Here is an 18,128-nt window from a genome sequence, read left to right on the forward strand (position 1 = left end):
GGCTATATACTTAAATATATAAGACTTACTGAGTGCAGGAAAATGAAGCTTAAAACTGGATACCAGCTATGAGTGCTCCCAGGCTAAGTTCTTCCACATGCATTTGTAGGATCCGGCTTACTTGCCCTCAAAGGAAATACTCTACATGGAATCTACATGATCCCAACTCCTCTGAGTCTCAGGGGAAGGAAAGTGTCAACTTCATTCTCATCTCCAGTATCAGCTCTGCTGCTAAGAAAAACAACATTGAAAGATGCACCATTTCATCTCCAGTGCAGACAATTTTTTATACTATTATATCATGAAGTTTGCCCCACACTGTCTTCCATGCCTCCTTTGCAGAGAAGGATCTTGTATCTTTATGTAACTCAAAGGAGTACTGAGCAGTTTTTCCCAAAACAATGAAGTAACCGCTCGCAAGGATAAATTCAGATGTGCCTGGAAGGGAACCAGAAAATCACTACTTGTTCTTTTCAGCAGCAACCATTTCATCCCCTCAAGTCCCACCCTGTCAGGTTTTAGGTTTCATAATTTTTAGAACTTGGGTCCCATAATAGCCAAAGCTCTCCATTATGTATGTAATTTTATTTTCTGGTAATCATTCTTCACATATCTCTTCTTTGGGGGACACATTATTCTAAGATTCATTGGCACAAGAGCCAAAAGCACAGATCCTCAGGGATATGTGTCCTCCAGACATCACTGGGTAAAGCATTTTTGAGCCACCAGGTTCCTCACAGCAGCCTTCACGTCCTTGTTCCTCAGGCTGTAGATGATGGGGTTGAGCATGGGGGTCACCACCCCATAGAAGAGGGAGGTGAGCTTGTCTGAAACATCCTGCTTGTCTGCCCCCAGGGGGTCCTTGGATTTGGGCTTCCCGTACATGAAGAGAATAGTCCCATAGAAGATGACCACGACTGCAAGGTGGGCAGAGCAGGTGGAGAAGGCCTTTTTTCTTCCCTCAGCTGAGGGGATCCTTAGGATGGTGGTGAGGATGAAGATATAGGAGACAAAGATGAACAGAACTGGGACCCCCAGAAAAATCACATTTGTCACCCCCATACTGATCACATTGATGGAGATGTCAGCACAAGCTAACTTTAGAATAGCCAGGATCTCACAGGTAAAGTGGTTAATGATATTGTTCCCACAGAAGGGAAGTTTCATTGCAAGGGATGTTTGAACCATAGAGGCAGCACTTCCAGCTGCCCAGGAGCTGACAGCCATGGGCACATAGGCAGCCTTGCTCATGACCACAGGGTACCTCAGCGGGTTACAGATGGCCACATAGCGATCAAATGCCATCATGCCCAGAAGCACACACTCTGTGGCTCCCATGGCAAAGGAGAGAAACATCTGCATGGCACAGGCTGAGAAGGGTATGGTTTTCCTGGGGGTCAGGAAGCTGTCAAGAATGAGGGGAACTGAAGAGGTTGTGTAGCAGATGTCCAGGAAGGAGAGGTTCCCCAGGAAGAAGTACATGGGTGTGTGCAGGTGGGAGACAGACACAGTCACCAGGATGAGGACCCCGTTGCCCAGCAGGATCACCAGGTACATCAAGAGGATGAGCACAAAGAACATTTTCTCCAGCTTCGGGTGGGCTGAGAGGCCCAGTAGAATAAACTCTGTCACAGAGACAGTCTGGTTGGAACTTTCCATAGTATGTCTCCTCTTTCAATAGAGGAAAATGCTCTGAGATCCAAACTCAGTATTCTTTGCCTTGCTTAGATCCAGGCCATCTGGTCTGGAGTTCAGTTAGGCTGAGTGATTAGAAAATGGTCTTGAAAGCCCACAGTCTCTCTTTTTTTTTTCCAAGAAAAAGAAGCAATAAAGTCAGAAATTACTTTGGGGCCCTAGGGCATTAAATTTACAGTGTTTAAATGGTGATTCTGATAATTTAATGCATTTGATCAGAGATAAGACATATAACATTCATTATTATGGTTCTATGTCCATATGGCAATTCATCTCATTCAACTTCAATCAGAAAAATGGCTTTAAGTTTGCTTCATGTTCTCCAACTTTGTGCCAGTTAGTAATGAAATGCTTAAATGTGAATGCACACTTTCTTCTCTCAGAAGATCAGTCTCATAGAAAACATACTCCTGTTGTTCCCAAGATCTCCTTTCTCAAGGGCCCCACCAGCTCCAGAGCTTTCCATCCATCCATCCATCCATCCATCCATCCATCCATCCATCCATTAGTGTTTGAACATCCTTCCACTAAAATATTTGTTGATCACCCAATATGTGGGTATGACAGTTCTTATGAGAAACAGGGGTTCCCCTTAGCCCAGACTTAAGTGAGCTCACAACTTAGCAGGAAAGGGAAGCAGAAGGATTCAGGAGAGGCTAGAGTATCTGAAAGGGCATCCGGAGTATTGATGAAAATAGAATCATCGAAGGCTCCTTTGGTGATATAGAATCTAGCTAGGCTTTCAAGGATAAAAAGCGACTGGGCCTCCAGAGATGGAAAGGCAAGTTGTTTGTGTTTGGTGGGAAGAGGTCTCCAAAGTAAATTCATGCTCTGGAAATGCCGGTATGTCCCAAATAGTTTGAATCTGATGTTCCATGTAGATAGAGGCCTGGCTCTGAAAATGTACAATGGATCACAGCTTCTGGAAATCTAGTTCTTAGATAACTAAAACAGTGCTTTTTTTCTTATCATTCTATTGGGTCACCCTTCCTCTGGGTGAGCATCCTTACAGAAATCAATGGACATTAATGGTCCTTGAGCCTTTGACTCGGCTACTAGAGTCTGTTTTTACCCAGACAAATATTCTGTCACTGATATGCTTCCCAAGTAATCTAGTCCAACCATCTCTTCCACTCTAGGTTGTTTTCTGTACCCCACTAATGCATAGTTTTCAGTTTCAGCTTGATATCTTCTAAAAATGAAGAGCTCATTCCATTCCCAAACAGCATATTTGCAAACATTATTTGCAGAGCTCTAGAATATTAGAAAAATTTTCTTCATTTTGAAACAAGCAGACAACTTTCTAAGAATTCATTATTCATATGATGGTAGTCAGCTTCCTTCTGGAACTGCATTGAATCTGTGGAAAGTCATCAGGTCAGAGATTTGAGCTGTATTCTTCTTAACCTTCTACCCTACTATGTAGACTGGTATTTCCTTCCCTCTCTGACATCCTCAGGTTGCCCTATTCTGTATTGGGATTATAAGAGATTAAGGATGTTCAAACTATTTGGGAAAGAGAATTAATTTTTTAGGAAAGAGAACTTTCATTTTCTTAAAAGAAAGAGCAGAGCTGCTCTTGTTGAGGTTGGGAAGGAGGGCTTGGAAAGTCTGGGCTACTCAGCCAGTGAGGATCTTTGGGGCTTTGCAGGCAATTTAAGTGGCCCCCTCTGGAGCCTAACTCTGGGACAACTCCAGCCATTTCCATGGCTACTCTGTGATCCAAGCTCCCTGGAGTTCTACAAGAAGGGGCTCTGAAACCATGGGCCCATCCCATTTCTGAAGGTTATCTCTAAAATTAGATGAGTCCATTAAATGAGACTGAAAAGTTTCATAAGCTTCTTGCCATCTAGGTTTTTCTAATCCAAGAAGAAGGGGTTTGTATTGACTTCAGTCTTTATGATACCATTAAAATTGCTTCATCTCTTCCCTTTTCAAGCCTCAACCCCTTTGATAAATCAAGTCAGAAGCTAGAAATGTTACTGTGCTAAAAAAAAAATTGAGAATTACTCTGATAAGACCTTTCACTTACCTTTATTGGGAACCTACTGAGAAAGGGTCCCTACCGCTTGGGAATAATGCATAAGCCAGAAATACCAATATTAGTTTGAAAGGGTGAGGCTGAAATGTCCACCTCTGATTTGAAGAAGGGGTGAAAAACCAGTTCTTCCCATCTGCCTTGATTCTGTATTTTAGGCAAAATCTCCAAAGGAACAACCAGTACATGCATGCAGAAGACAATTTGAAGTCAGTGCAGTAATTGGGACTGTTGTGTTCCCTGAAGTGATTAAAAGTTTGGAAATGGAATCATACAAAGTAAAAAACTTTTTATACTTCTGGGACAATGTCCCCAGGATCTAATCATGCTGAAAGCACTCTAAGAAGACTTCTTTTCTCTTGCCTTCGTTCCTGCTGGAACTTTCCCCTCTTAGGCCACTGAAGGACATTAAAGGAAGGAAGCATTTCCATGTTCTGCTTGAATTTCTACAAACTTCAAAATGCTTAAAATTCTTGAAAAGAGCAGCTGGAGATATATGAATTATTTATGAACATCCAACATTCAGCAGGAGGCAGGCAAAGTGCTTCTAAGCCAAGTGCTCAAGACATGACTGTGGACAGTTGGGCAGAACTTCCACCTAGAATCTTGAGGAGACTTCAAGGAGCAGGAGATTTCTGACCAAGACTTGGACAATGGAGGTAAATTTACACATGAAGAGATAGGAAAGAGGTGGGGGTAAAGAAAAACCATCTTAGGGCCAGAGCTTGGCAGGTCTTGGGCCTCAGTATTTCTTCCATAGCCTCAACAAGTCATGATGCTGAAAAGCAACATGGAACAGGAACTATAGAACAAAGTCCAGGGAAGACATTCTATGTTGGTGAAATCTGGAATGAGGTTGCAGCCCCTGGGATTCCCTTGGCTGATTCTTGCCTATTGGTATTCATGGCTTTCTATAATTCCCTTCCCTTTAGTGACTTGCTTCTGACCAAAAAGCTACACTGTCTTTCTGAGTTTGATGAAACAAACTGTCACATTGGAGAGGCCTGTGTGGGAAGGAACTGAGGGAAGTCTCTGGCTGACAGGCAGTGTAGAACTGAGGTTCTCAGACCAACTACCCTCAAGTTACATGGTCAATAGCCATGCAAATGAGCTTGGAACTAAAGTTCTCTTATCCCCAGTGAAACCTCCAGAAGACATTCCAGCCCTAGTCAACATCTTGTGAAAGACGTTGAAACAGAAGATCCAGCTAATCTGTGCTCAGATTTTTGACCTACAAAAACTATGAAACAATACATGTATGCATTTCTAAGCTATTAAGTTTTGGAGTGATTTGTTTTTGTAACAATACATAACTGATTCATGGAGTATGGTTATGAACTGTGAGGAAGAAGCTAAGGGAAAGGAAGAAGTGACACATCCAGGAAAAAGTTGTCCAGTGAATGGCATGCTTCTACTTTCCCCAAAGTGTGTCTCATTGCCAGAAGACATTGGCGATCAGAAAGATTTTCCTCTTTCTGGACCAAAGCTTGCTTATCTCCCTGCAGCTCTACCTGGATCCTTGCATAGCCCTTGGGGGACACACAGGACATGATTGCTTCCTCTTGTGTTATCAGCCTCTCAAAAATAAGAAGACAATAAATCACTGTAGACATGCTCAGTTACCCTGAAGATATGTGAGCCTGAACTAAGTAGAACATACCTTCTACAATAATTTTACAAGTAACCAATAGTAACTCAACAGTAACTCAATAAATATATGATGAAATCATGACTGAAAGCCATCCTGGGAAACCAGTCCCTTGCATGACCACATGGTAGAAGGAAACTTGGACCTTCAAATGACCTGCTTGTGAGAGAGTTTTCACTATTTTTCAGAGCAAAGAAACAGTAACAAATATAATAACAAGCTCCCAATAGAATACACCTGTTGTGTTGAGGCTACTAGAAAGTCCATTAGACAAATTGGTACCTTGCCAATAGCAGTCATTATGACAAGTCCTTACATTGAGGCAGACTGATAGAAAGCTGTTCACTTTTTTTTTTTTGGTAATATTTACTTACAGTGAAATGTATACATCGTAAGTGTATCATCCAATGAGTTTTGACAGATATGCACACCCATGTAACCCAAATCCACTCAAGTTAGAGAATGTTTCCAACACTGCAATGAATTTTTTATACCCCTTCCCAGTCTGTCCCCAATACCATCCTGCCCAGAGTAATCTCCATTGTTCTGGTATTTTTCACCTTTTTAGAAACATACTAGTAGAATAATGCAGTAAGTATTATTTTATTTAAGTCTTTATTCATAATGATGTTTCTGAGATTTATCCATGTTGTTAAGTGATTTAGTGGTTTGTCCTTTTTTTTTTACTACTGGGTAATATTACATTATATGACCATCCCAGTTTGTTTACCCGTTCTCCTTGTTGAATGGAATCTGGGCTGTTTCCAGTTTGAGCAGTTAAGAATAAAGTCATTATTATCATTCTCATACAATGGGGTACCCTGGGTGGCTCAATCAGTTAAGCATCTGACTCCTGAACTCAGCTCAGGTCTTGATCTCAGGGTTGTGAGTTCGAGTATTGCATTGGGGTCTGTGCTGGGAGTGGAGCAAGTTAAAAACAAATAAACAAACAAAATCCATTCTTATACAAGTCTTTTTTAAAATTGAAATTCAAGTTAGTTAACATATAGCATAGTATTGGTTTCAGGAGTAGAATTTAGAGATTCATCACTTACATATAATACCCAGTGCTCATCCCAATAAGTGCCCATCCCCCCACCCACCTCCCCTTCAGCAACAGTTTGTTCTCTTAACTATAGTCTCTTATGGTTTGCCTCTTTCTGTTTTTATCTTATTTTTCCTTCCCTTCTCCTATGTTCAACTATTTTGTTTCTTAAATTGCACATATGAATGAAATCATGTTATTTGTCTTTCTCTGACAGACTTGTTTCACTTAGTATAATGCATTCTAGTTCCATCCATGTTTTTGCAAATGGCAAAACTTCATTCTTTTTTGATGATTAATATTCTATTGTGTGTGAGTGTGTGTGTGTGTAGGTATGTATATATATATATACATATACCACATATTCTTTAGCCAGTCATCAGTTGATGGACATTTTGGCTCTTCCCCTAGTTTGGCTATTGTTGATAGTGCTGCTATAAACATTGGGGTGCATGTGCCCCTTTGAATCAGCACTTCTGCATCCTTTCATACAAATCTTTTTGTAGACATATTCTTCAACTTCTCTTAGCTAACTACCTGAGAATGGTATTTCTGGGTCATGACATAGACATACATTTAGTTTTATAAGAAAAAGACATATCCTTTGCCAAAGTACACCATTTTACATTCCTGTCAATAATGTACAAGAGTTCTCATTGCATCACATTCTCATCAGTGATATTATCAGTCTTTAAAATTTTTGTCTGCCTAATTGATTGCAGTGGTCTCATTGTGGTTTTTATTTGCATTTTATGGATAACTAATGATATTGAGCACTTTTATATGTGCTCACTGGTCATTCATATATCTTTGACAATTATCTGTTCAAGTATTTTGTTCATTATCATATTTTATTGTTTTTTTGAATAATGGTTTGTATGAGTCCTTATATATTTTAAATATAAGTCCTTTGTCAGATATGTGTATTGTGACTATTCTCCCAGTATATGTGGGTTCCATATTCATTTTCTTTTTTTTAATATTTTTAAAAAATTTATTCATGAGAGACACAGAGAGAGGCAGAGACATAGGCAGAGGGAGTAGCAGGCTCCTCATGGGGAGCCTGATGTGGGACTTGATCCTAGGACCCTGGGATCATGACCTGAGCTGAAGGCAGACACTCAATTGCTGAGCCACTCAGGTGCCCCATATTCATTTTCTTAATAGTGTCTTCTTCTGAGCAGATGTTTTAAACTTTGATGAATTCCATGATTTTTTTCTTTTTGGTTATTACTTTCCATTTCCTATCAAAGAAATTTTTGCCTACCCCCCTAGTCACAAAGATATTTTTCAAACTTTTATTATAAAAAGCTTTTATAATTTGAGCTTTTATGTTTAGGTCTATGATCCATAGTAAAATAATTTTTTATTTTTTGCCTAGTTGTTCTATCAATTCCTGAAAAAAAAAAAGATACGAAAATCTCCCATTCTGGCTGTGGACCTGTCTATCCCTTTAATTATGTCCATTTTTTGTTTCATATTATCTTGAGGTTTTGTTACTAGGTGAATACATTTATGATCTTTATGTCTTCCTGACTGATACCTTGTCATTATGAACTGTCTCTCTTTATCTCTGATAATATCCTTTCCTTCAAGTCAACCTTATCTGATATTATTATAACCCTCCAGCTAACTGTTTAATTGATATATTTTTCCAACCTTTTACTTTCAACTTTTATGTGTCTTTATATTTAAAAATGCTTCTTTTAGACAGAATTGAGTTGTCTTGCTTTTTTACCCAGTCTGATAGTCTCTGTATTTTCTTCCATTTTTAAATTAGTTTCAGAGGTAGAATTTAGTGATTCATCAGTTGCAATATAACACCCAATGTTCATTACATCAAGTGCCCTCCTTAATACCCATCACTCAATTATCCCTCCCCCCACTGACCTCCCCTCCAACAACCTTCAGTTTGTTTCCTAGAGTTCAGCATCTCTTAGGGTTTGCCTCCCTCTCAGTTTTCATCTTATTTTATTTTTCCTTCCCTTTCCCTGTGTTCATCTGTTTTGTTTCTTAAATTCCACATACAAATCATGAAATCATATGGTATTTGTCTTTTCTGACTGACCTAATTTCACGTAGCATGATAACTTCTAGTACCATCTGTGTTGTTACAAATAGCAAGACTTCATTCTTTTTTTTTTTTTTGACTTCATTCTTTTTGATGGCTGAGTAATACTCCATTATAAATATATATCTATATCTTCTTTATCCATTCATCAGTTGATGGACAGCTGGGCTCTTCTCATATTTTGGCTATTGTAGATGTTGCTTCTATAAACACTAGGGTACATGTGCCCCTTCAAATCACTATGTTTGTATCCTTTGGATAAATATCCAGTAGTGTAATTGCCAAGTCATAGGGTAGCTCTATTTTTAACTTTTTGCAGAACCTCCATACAGTTTTCCAGAGTGGCTGCATCAGTTTGCCTTCTGGCCAACTGGTAAGAGGGTTCCCTTTATCTGCATCCTTGCCAACATTTGTTATTTCTTGAGTTGTTCACTTTAGCCATTCTGACCAGTGTAAAGGAGTATCTCATTGTGGTATTAAATTTTGTATTTCCCTGATACTGATTGATATTGAGCATTTTTTTCTTGTGTCTGTGGCCATTTGTATGTCTTCTTTGGAGAAATTTCTGTTCATGTCTTCTGCCCATTTCTTGACTGGATTTCTCTTCTTTCTTTCTTTTTTCTTTTTCATTTTTTTTATATTGAGTTTGATAAGTTCTTTACAGATTTTAGATACTAGCCTTTTATCTGATAAGACATTTGCAAATATCTTCCCCCATTCTGTAGGTTGCATTTTAGTTTTGTTGAGTGTTTTCTTTGCTGTGCAAAAGCTTTTTATCTTGATAAAGTCCCAATAGTTCATTTTTGCTTTTGTTTCTCTTGCTTTTGGAGATGTATCTATTAAGAAGTTGCTGTGGCTGAAGTCAAAGAGGTTACTGCCTGTGTGCTTTAGGATTTTTATGGATTCCTGTGTCACATTTAGATCTTTTATCCATTTTGGGTTTATTTTTATTATCCAGTCTGATGGTCTCTGTATTTTAATTTATTTTATTTTATTTTTTTAATTAATTAATTAATTAATTAATTAATTATTTATTTAAGTCACACACAGAGAGAGAGAGAGAGGCAGAGACATAGGCAGAGGGAGAAGCAGCCTCCATGCACCGGGAGCCCGATGTGGGACTCGATCCCGGCTCTCCAGGATTGCGCCCTGGGCCAAAGGCAGGCGCTAAACCGCTGCGCCACCCAGGGATCCCTAATTTATTTTATTTTTCTGTGAAATGCTGTTTTCTATCTCCACAGCTATGTTGTGCTTGCAGTGGAATAACTTCTGGACTGAAATGATAGCACTCTTGAAAGCCAAGCAACCTGATTCCAAATCTCCAAATAATATGGTCTTATTGTTGGATACATAGTAGTCATAGGTTGAGTTTCTCGGTAATAGACATTAGTGGGACATAGACATTTAGTCCATAGCAGCCCTCATTGTATAAAAGCCCCCCCATCCTCTCCTGATGAGTAGGATCAATTATATATAATTAGGATAGTAACTCCTTTCCTTGCCTGCAGGTCTCTTGGCATAAGAAGTTTAACATGACTGAGGGATAACCATAGCTTTAAGTTTAGCAGATATAACAGAATAGAAAGTCCAGAAATTAGTCCTTACATTTATTGTTAATTGCCTTTCAACAAAGGTGCCAAAGGCAATCCACTGGGGTGAAAGATAGTCTTTTCAGCAAGTGGTCTGAAACAATTGGATATTCATATGTAAAAAATAAATAAGATCCTTAGTTCACAACACACAAATAGTTAACTCAAAATGGATCACAGACCTAAATGTAAAACTTAATATTCTACAACTTCTAGAAGAAAACATGAGAGAAAATCTGTGACTTTGGGTTAAGTAAAGGTTTTTCAAATGATGCAATAAAAATGAAAAGACAAAAAGGACTAAAAATGTTCACAAATTATATATATATATATAACATATATCATATATATCATATATATATCATATATATCATATTATATATATATATATATATATATCAAAGGACTTATGTTCAGGTTACATTAAAAACCTGTGCATATAACTAGGGGCCCTGGATGGCTAAGTTGGTTAAGTGCCTGACTCTTGATTTCAGCTCAGCTCATGATCTCAGGGTCCTGAGATTGAGCCCTGAATCAGGTTCCATGCTAAGTGGGGAGTCTGCTTGAGGATTCTCTTTCTCCCTCTCCCTCTGCCACTGTTCCTCTCATTCTCTCTCTCTCTCTCTCTCAAATAAATAAAAAAAAAAATCTTTTAAAAAATAAAACTCATACATATGACTCAATAATAAAAAGACAGCTCAATTTAAAATATCTTTGTCCAAAAGACATGTGAATGGCTATAAGCACATGAAAAGACTCAACATTAGAAGCTATCAGGGAAATGCAAATTAAAACTACGGTGAGATACTACTACACATCCAGTATAAGAGCTACATTGAAAAGACTTTTAACATCAAGTGTTGATAAGGATGTAGAGAAACTCGAAATATCATATGTTGTTTGTTGTGGTCATTTAAAATGATACAGCTGCTTTGGAAAATAGTCTAGCAGTTTCTTAGCATTAAACACATTTGTACCATACGACCCACCAATTCCAAATAAAGTTGTGTACTTAAGTGTTCAGAGTAGCATTATTTATGATAACCAAAACCTGGAAAAATCCAAATGTCCATCAATGAACACAGTGTGGTAGATTCCATATAATCCTAGTCTGTAACAAAAGGGGGGAGACTACTAAAATGTGTTATAACTGGATGAGCCTCAAAAACATGCTAAATGAAAGATGCCAGAAACAAAAGACTATATTTGTATGGTTCCACTTATCTAAATTTCTAGAAAAGGCAAATCTTTCTAGAAATGAGTTGATTGGTGGTTACCTGGCGCTAGAGTTGGGGATTGAGTGCAAATGGTCATGAGAGAACTTTTTGAAATGATATAAATGTTCTGAAATCTGTTGGTAGTGATAATTGCACAAGTGTATAGATTTATCAAAAATCATTGAACTGTACCTTACAATGGATGAATTTTATGGTATATAAGTTATACCTCAGTTAAGTGCTACAAATGTTTGATGAGACTCTTTCTGTGTCCCCTGGTGGAAGCAACCCTCCTTTAGGAACTAGGATCCTTAGACTAGCAAAGCCTAGAGTTACAGTGACTGGAAGCACAAATTCCCCTAGTAGGTAACTGCAGGTGATGTAACCAGGGCTATTCTTGCTACCACACTTGATTCCTGGACCATGTATCCTACCTGTTGAGAACACAGAACCATAGAACAGTCATTGATTTAGGGTTTATACTGCATTCTGGAGGGTGGTGCCCCATTCCTGAAGAATATTGTCTCTAAGCTAGTGCCTTAATGTGCTTTGAAAAGGCCATTATGTCACTTTCTTGGGCCAGATACTTCTGGACGGTGCAGTATATGGAAGGATCCAGTGGTTCCCATAATCATGATCTCACAGTTATGACAAATTTGCTAAATGAGTTTTGGCCCAATGAGATATGCAGGATCCCTCCATCATTAAATCAAATCCTCTGTGAGTTTTCAGATGGTGATGTTGGCTGGTGCCCTACAGAGAGGAAAGGTAACTCATATTCAGAAGAGGCGTTGATTTTCAATAAGATGAATCACTGCCCTTTCAAAATGGAAATGGCCTAATGCAATCAACTTACCACCAACTGGCTTATTAGTCTCTTTGAATGAGGGTTGGTCTCTGCTGCTGGCAATTTGAACAGTCAGCTGCTGAGGTAGCTACATCAGCTTTTGTGAGTAAGACCCTGCTGTTTAGCTAATAGCCTCCTGCAATCATGGTTGCTCTGTTCTTTGTACCAAAGATAGGGGTTGGATAACATCAGCTCCCTGAGTCACTCTGTTTGATTGTTGAGCCTAGTGGGGAAGAAGGAGGTTCTGAAGATGCTCCTAGTATGTAAACGACTAAAGAGGTGAGAGAAACCAGACTCAGCTTCAAATACTGAAATACTATTTTTTTAAAAGATTTTATTTATTTATTCATGACAGACAGAGAGAGAGAGGCAGAGATACAGGCAGAGGGAGAAGCAGGTTCCATGCAGGGAGCCCAATGTGGGACTTGATCCCGGGTCTCCAGGATCAGGCCCTGGCTGAAGGTGGTGCTAAACCGCTGAGCCACCAGGGCTGCCCCTGAAATACTATTTTAAGACAGGATAGGACTCTTCCACCAGAGAATGGAACAACAGATCCAAGGAAATACACAGGTGGGGGGGGGTGGCGCTGAGATTTAGTATTCCTACTTCATAGTGTGGAAGAATATACCTGAGATTCTTCAAAAGCAGAGAATACATTCTTTGTCTCCCAGCTCTATGTGGTAGGGATTTAAACCTAGACTTTTTATGTCACATCAACCCCAGGACATGTTCCAAATTTACAGGTGATAGGATCCACAGAGGGCAAAGCCACTGTAGCATAAAGAGAGTAATTGATTACAAGAAGCATTACATATTGAGCTCAAAGCAGTTGTTTCAAAACTGATTTGTGTAAGATTTCTTTTTTTTAAGATTATGTATCTTTATTTTTTTATTTTTTTTATTTTTAAAATATTTTTATTTATTTATTTATTCATGACAGACACAGAGGGAGGGGAGGCAGAGACACAGGCAGAGGGAAAAGCAGGCCCCATGCAGGGAGCCCCACGTGGGACTCAATCCCGGGTCTCCAGGATCACACCCCAGGCCAAAAGCGGTGCCAAACCACTGGGCCATTGGGGCTGCCCTTGTGTAAGATTTCTGCTGTGCATTATAGCCTGATGCTCTGTTTGCACAAGGCACACAAGAGATAATACTACTTTACACTAGTTATCAGATAAAATTTTTGTAGCCCTCCTTCAAAGAAAGTAATTTAATCTAGAGAGTGAAAAATAGAATCTAGCATAAAGATAGATAAAGATAGTGTCCGTCAGAAGTAAAAGTACAGGGAAAATTGGAAATCAAGAACTAGGAACATATGAGGATATCCTCATCATCTTTGCTTTTTGGCTATTCTTTCTCTTCTCTTTGCAGATCTGGTTTCTCTTTACTACCCCAGTACACATGGGCAAACACAATGACCCCAAAACTCCAAAGTTTCTGTGTTAGGGATCCAATGACTCACTCCCTGGATATTAATGTCAATCCCCAAAACCTGGTAGAAAGAATCTGATTGGTCTAAGTAGGGTCATCATCACACAGCACAGACATGTGTACTTCATCTACGTGGATAAGGAAGAGGGGCAACTGGGGAAAATGCCCAGAGAGATGGCATTGTTGACCCATAAGTTAGAAAGCCAGATGAAAAGGTACTATAATAATATATCAGAATTGATCCAGTTAAGTGTGGAATTGAACTCTGTCTTCAAATGTCATAGGCATCCACAGAGGAGTTATTTAACATATTTCATTAATAATAAAAATGTTCATTTATTAATTGGAAAGATATTCTTTGTTAGTCACTGTGCATTTTCTGTGTTGTGTGTGCGCACACACACTTTATTTTAATGTAATCCTCACAACAACGCCATGGGGTTGGCTTAATTATCTCCATTTTGCAAACTAGGAAATGAAGAATTCACAAGATTAGGCAGCTTTTTAAAATGTACCTGAAATTACACAGGCAGAGGCACCTCCACATCTGTCAGGCTCGAAAGTCCATGCTCTTAAACCACAAGGATAATTACAAGTAGATTTTTAGCAATTGATGCCAGTGTCCTGTCCAAATCCTGAAGAGACAGAGGAAGCTGAGTTTGCCCATTGGGGTCTGGATGGTTGCAAACATTAGTTCCAAGGAAATAGAGGAACTCAGAATATAAACTTTGCATCGTAGTAATAATGAACTAGTTCATTATTACTAGATATTACTAGTAATAGTATTATGATAGTATTATCTAGTACTATTACTAGATAATAGTAGTAATGAACTAGAAATTTTATTCTTGGCCTACAATATCTGGAGTCTCATTAGTCCTGACACAAAGTCCTTCTTCACAAATTTGGGTGGGAATAGACATGCTTTATGTACAGTAAAAGAAGATAGAATTTCCCAAATTTGGTTCTAGAACACTAAGCAGGAAATAATTAAACAGGAAACACTCTGGGCTCCTTGCAGGGTGGAATCGTATCATTTGGGATGTCTCAGTGTTGGTAATTTTCCAAAATAGGAGGTTGGTTTTCAATTTGGACACCAATTAAGAAGTATCTTCTCCTCACTGCCATCCTCCCTCCCCATTGCACAGTAGAGCAGAAAACAACATAAAATTGGCACATACAAATTGCGGCTGGTCTGTACATGAACAGGCAAGTATGTTTTTCTTCCAACGTTTTAATTTTTATTTTTTTTCATAATAAAAATAAAATTTAATAGCCACTTATCCTCATTTCTAGGTGATTTAGCACAACTCTCTCTTCATTCTAAAGACTCAATGTTCCATGTCAATCATTCATGAAAGCCCCACTGTGATGTGCATTGTTTAGGCAATTTTATGATGAAACTGATATGTAGGACCATCAAAAAAACCCTATGATTATGAGGTAGCCATTTCCTGGGGGATCTGTGTGCACAGAACCACAAGATATGCTCTCACTATGCAAAGCGTTTCTGCCTCACCAGGGTCTTCACAGCGACCTTCACATCCTTGTTTCTTAGGCTGTAGATGATTGGGTTGAGCATGGGAGTCAGCACTCCATAGAAGAGAGAGATGAGCTTGTCTGAAACATCCTGCTTGTCTGCTCCCAGGGGGTCCTTAGATTTGGGCTTTGCATACATGAAAAGAATAGTTCCATAGAAGATGACCACTACAGTGAGATGGGCAGAGCAGGTGGAGAAGGCCTTTCTCCTCCCTTCAGCTGAAGGGATCTTCAGGATGGTGGTGAGGATGAAGATGTAGGAGATAGAGATGAACAGAACTGGGACGCCCAGGAAGATCACATTGGCCACCCCCATACTGATTACATTGATGGAGATGTCAGCACAGGCCAACTTTAGGACAGCCAAGATCTCACAGGTAAAGTGGTTGATGATGTTGTCCCCACAGAAGGGTAACTGTACTGCAAGAGAGATCTGCACCAAGGAGTTGATGCCACCAGCCACCCAGGAGCTGGCAGCCATGGGCACATAGGCAGCCTTGCTCATGACCACAGGGTACCTAAGTGGGTTACAGATGGCCACATAGCGATCAAATGCCATCATGCCCAGAAGCACACACTCTGTGGCTCCCATGGCAAAGGAGAGAAACATCTGCACAGCACAGCCTGAGAAGGAGATGGTTTTCCTGGGGGTCAGGAAGCCATCCAGGACTAGAGGGATTGAGGAGGTTGTGTAGCAGATGTCCAGGAAGGAGAGGTTCCCCAGGAAGAAGTACATGGGTGTGTGCAGGCGGGAGTCATGGATGGTCACCAGGATGAGGACCCCGTTTCCCAGTAGGATCACTAGGTACATCGACAGGATGAGCACAAAGAATGTTTTCTCAAGCTTTGGTTGATCTGAGAGCCCCAGCAAGACAAATCCTGCCAGAACAGATTGGTTGGCCATTTTCATTTTAAATTCTCTCCTCTACCCTCAGGAAAACTGAGAACAGCAAACACATGTTTATAGGGATCAATATGTGGGGATTACAATGAGATCCTTCTATAACTTGTAATTAATTTTATCCCTTGACATGTCAACTTATAATATCAGCATCAAAGTTATAAAGTTATAAAAACCATTGTCTACTGAAGTTAGTAATATATTGAAGTCAGTATATATTGAATCAAAGAAAGAAAGAGCAGGACCTAGAAACCTAACCAAACCATGATGTATGATAGAACTTTAGCCAGATCAATAGTGTTGACACACTTGAAGGAAGGGTCCGTATAGTAACTGTAAAAGAGGAATCCTGAGGGTATGCTGTACACATGGGTCCAGAGCACTGTCTGGCTCTTCTGGCCATCCCTGCCTGCACATAATTTTCCCTAGAGTGTCCTTGTGGATGTCAGGCTGTCACACTCAGTGATGCTAACCACTGACATCACCTCATTCACTCCCCAGGCTCTAATTCTGTGTTTATATAATAATTTTCTGACTATAATTTGGCCCCACATGTAGTTCTACATGGAGAGAATGTGATGAGCAAAGGCCAAGAACATTAAGATCTGCCTAGCATTTACATTTATTACTTGATGTCAGGTTTATACTTCATTTCTTTTGAGTTCAGTTGATAATCTCCCTTCATTGCACTGTCAATAGGGAATATCTGGCTAATAGTCCATAGAGACCCTAATGGAAGCACTTCCACATCCCCCCTCTAACCATGGCCTTTGTCCACAGCATTGCAATTCTGCTCCAGCCCTCAGGGCTGCGGAGTAGAAGTAGAATCAAAGGACAAGTGTCCCTCATGCTTCCCAGCATGAGCATCTGAGACTTTGTGAGCAGCCTCCATGCTTTTGGTGACATTCAATAGTACACAACACCCCACTCAGACCCTTCTATATCTGAGTTGACCATTAAAGCCACAGCAATGCCACAATAAAGCTTTCTCCCCCACAGAAAAGTAGATAATTCTATCCAGGCTTGCAGAGTGGTCCCCCCAAAGAGGCACTGCACATAAGATGTACTCCAGTTGCATAGACTAGTACATCCAATTCGTTAGAGAAAACCCCAAGCCTTAGCTTCTCATGTTAAACATGAGGAAACAGAAGCTCACAAGTGCTCCTCCATTGTGCCAGAGCAGGTCTACTGAGGAGCAAAGGACCCTTTTCAAAATCCTGGCCATCCTTGCTTTCCCTAGGACGCTCATGAAAACTAGAGATGCCACACCTTTCTCTAAGATATCTGCCCTGTAAGAGAGCTTGCATAGGGGTGGGTCCCTGGGCTTCACACATTGCATCTGTGACTCTTACACTATTGCTACTAGTCTGAAGCTATCCTCATGCAATTATCAGAGATTAACTGTGGGCATTGGGAACATTTGGTAAAAAAGAGATATGTTCTTAAGGACATTAGTACTATTGGCTGGAGAATCTCAGAATTGGCAGGAATATTGTAAAGTAGTAACTGGTCGCCTCTTCCTCCTCCATGGTGTGAACATCTTCTGTGAAATGCGATTTTCCCATTCTGCTTCAAACATCTTGAGCTGTGCTATCCCATTCTTTTGTCAGACAACTTTGATTGTTGGAAAGTTTTCCCTTATGTTGAGCAGAACTTCCATCTAATGTCATCCCCATAATTTACCCCCTGCCCTCCCCACCCCTCCACTGGCCTAGACTGCCAGGATATGTCTGCTCAAAAAAAAAAAAAAAAAAAAAAAAAAAAAAAAAAAAAAAGCCCTTCATAGACACGGGAGCTGTGACTCACAATCACCTTTTCTCTTCTCCTACCTACTTGGAGAAATTCTGGCTAGAGAGAGAACTCAGTTTATGTCCAGTATGGGGATGAGGCCATGGTGGGGTCAGGAGCTCACCTGGACAGAAGGTTTCATGGTAGGGAGGATGCTGAAAGGCTTCTGGCTTTAGAGGTGATTGTTTCAACTGTCCACTGTGACCATCCCTTATCTAGTTCTATCTGTTGAGGCTGGGCCTGGACATGTGCAGCCAATTCTGTTTAGCTGTCTTGGATCTAAGCAGTCCCTTCAAATTTCACAGCAAGGTAAAGAAAA

General features: G+C 39.9%; 2 protein-coding genes across 2 annotated transcripts; both read right to left on the minus strand.

Annotated features, from left to right (window-relative positions):
* Positions 1–699: 699 nt before the first annotated feature.
* Positions 700–1,659, minus strand: LOC144321748 (olfactory receptor 13C7). Its single transcript, XM_077911008.1, has one exon. It carries the CDS (start codon positions 1,657–1,659, stop codon positions 700–702), a length of 960 nt encoding a protein of 319 aa, XP_077767134.1.
* A 13,417-nt stretch (positions 1,660–15,076) lies between these two features.
* On the minus strand, positions 15,077–16,030 carry LOC144321749 (olfactory receptor 13C7-like). Its single transcript, XM_077911009.1, has one exon. It carries the CDS (start codon positions 16,028–16,030, stop codon positions 15,077–15,079), a length of 954 nt encoding a protein of 317 aa, XP_077767135.1.
* Between the last annotated feature and the right edge of the window lie 2,098 nt (positions 16,031–18,128).

The sequence above is a fragment of the Canis aureus genome, chromosome 10 (assembly GCF_053574225.1).
Source record: "Canis aureus isolate CA01 chromosome 10, VMU_Caureus_v.1.0, whole genome shotgun sequence".
NCBI classification, from domain to species: Eukaryota; Metazoa; Chordata; class Mammalia; order Carnivora; family Canidae; genus Canis; species Canis aureus.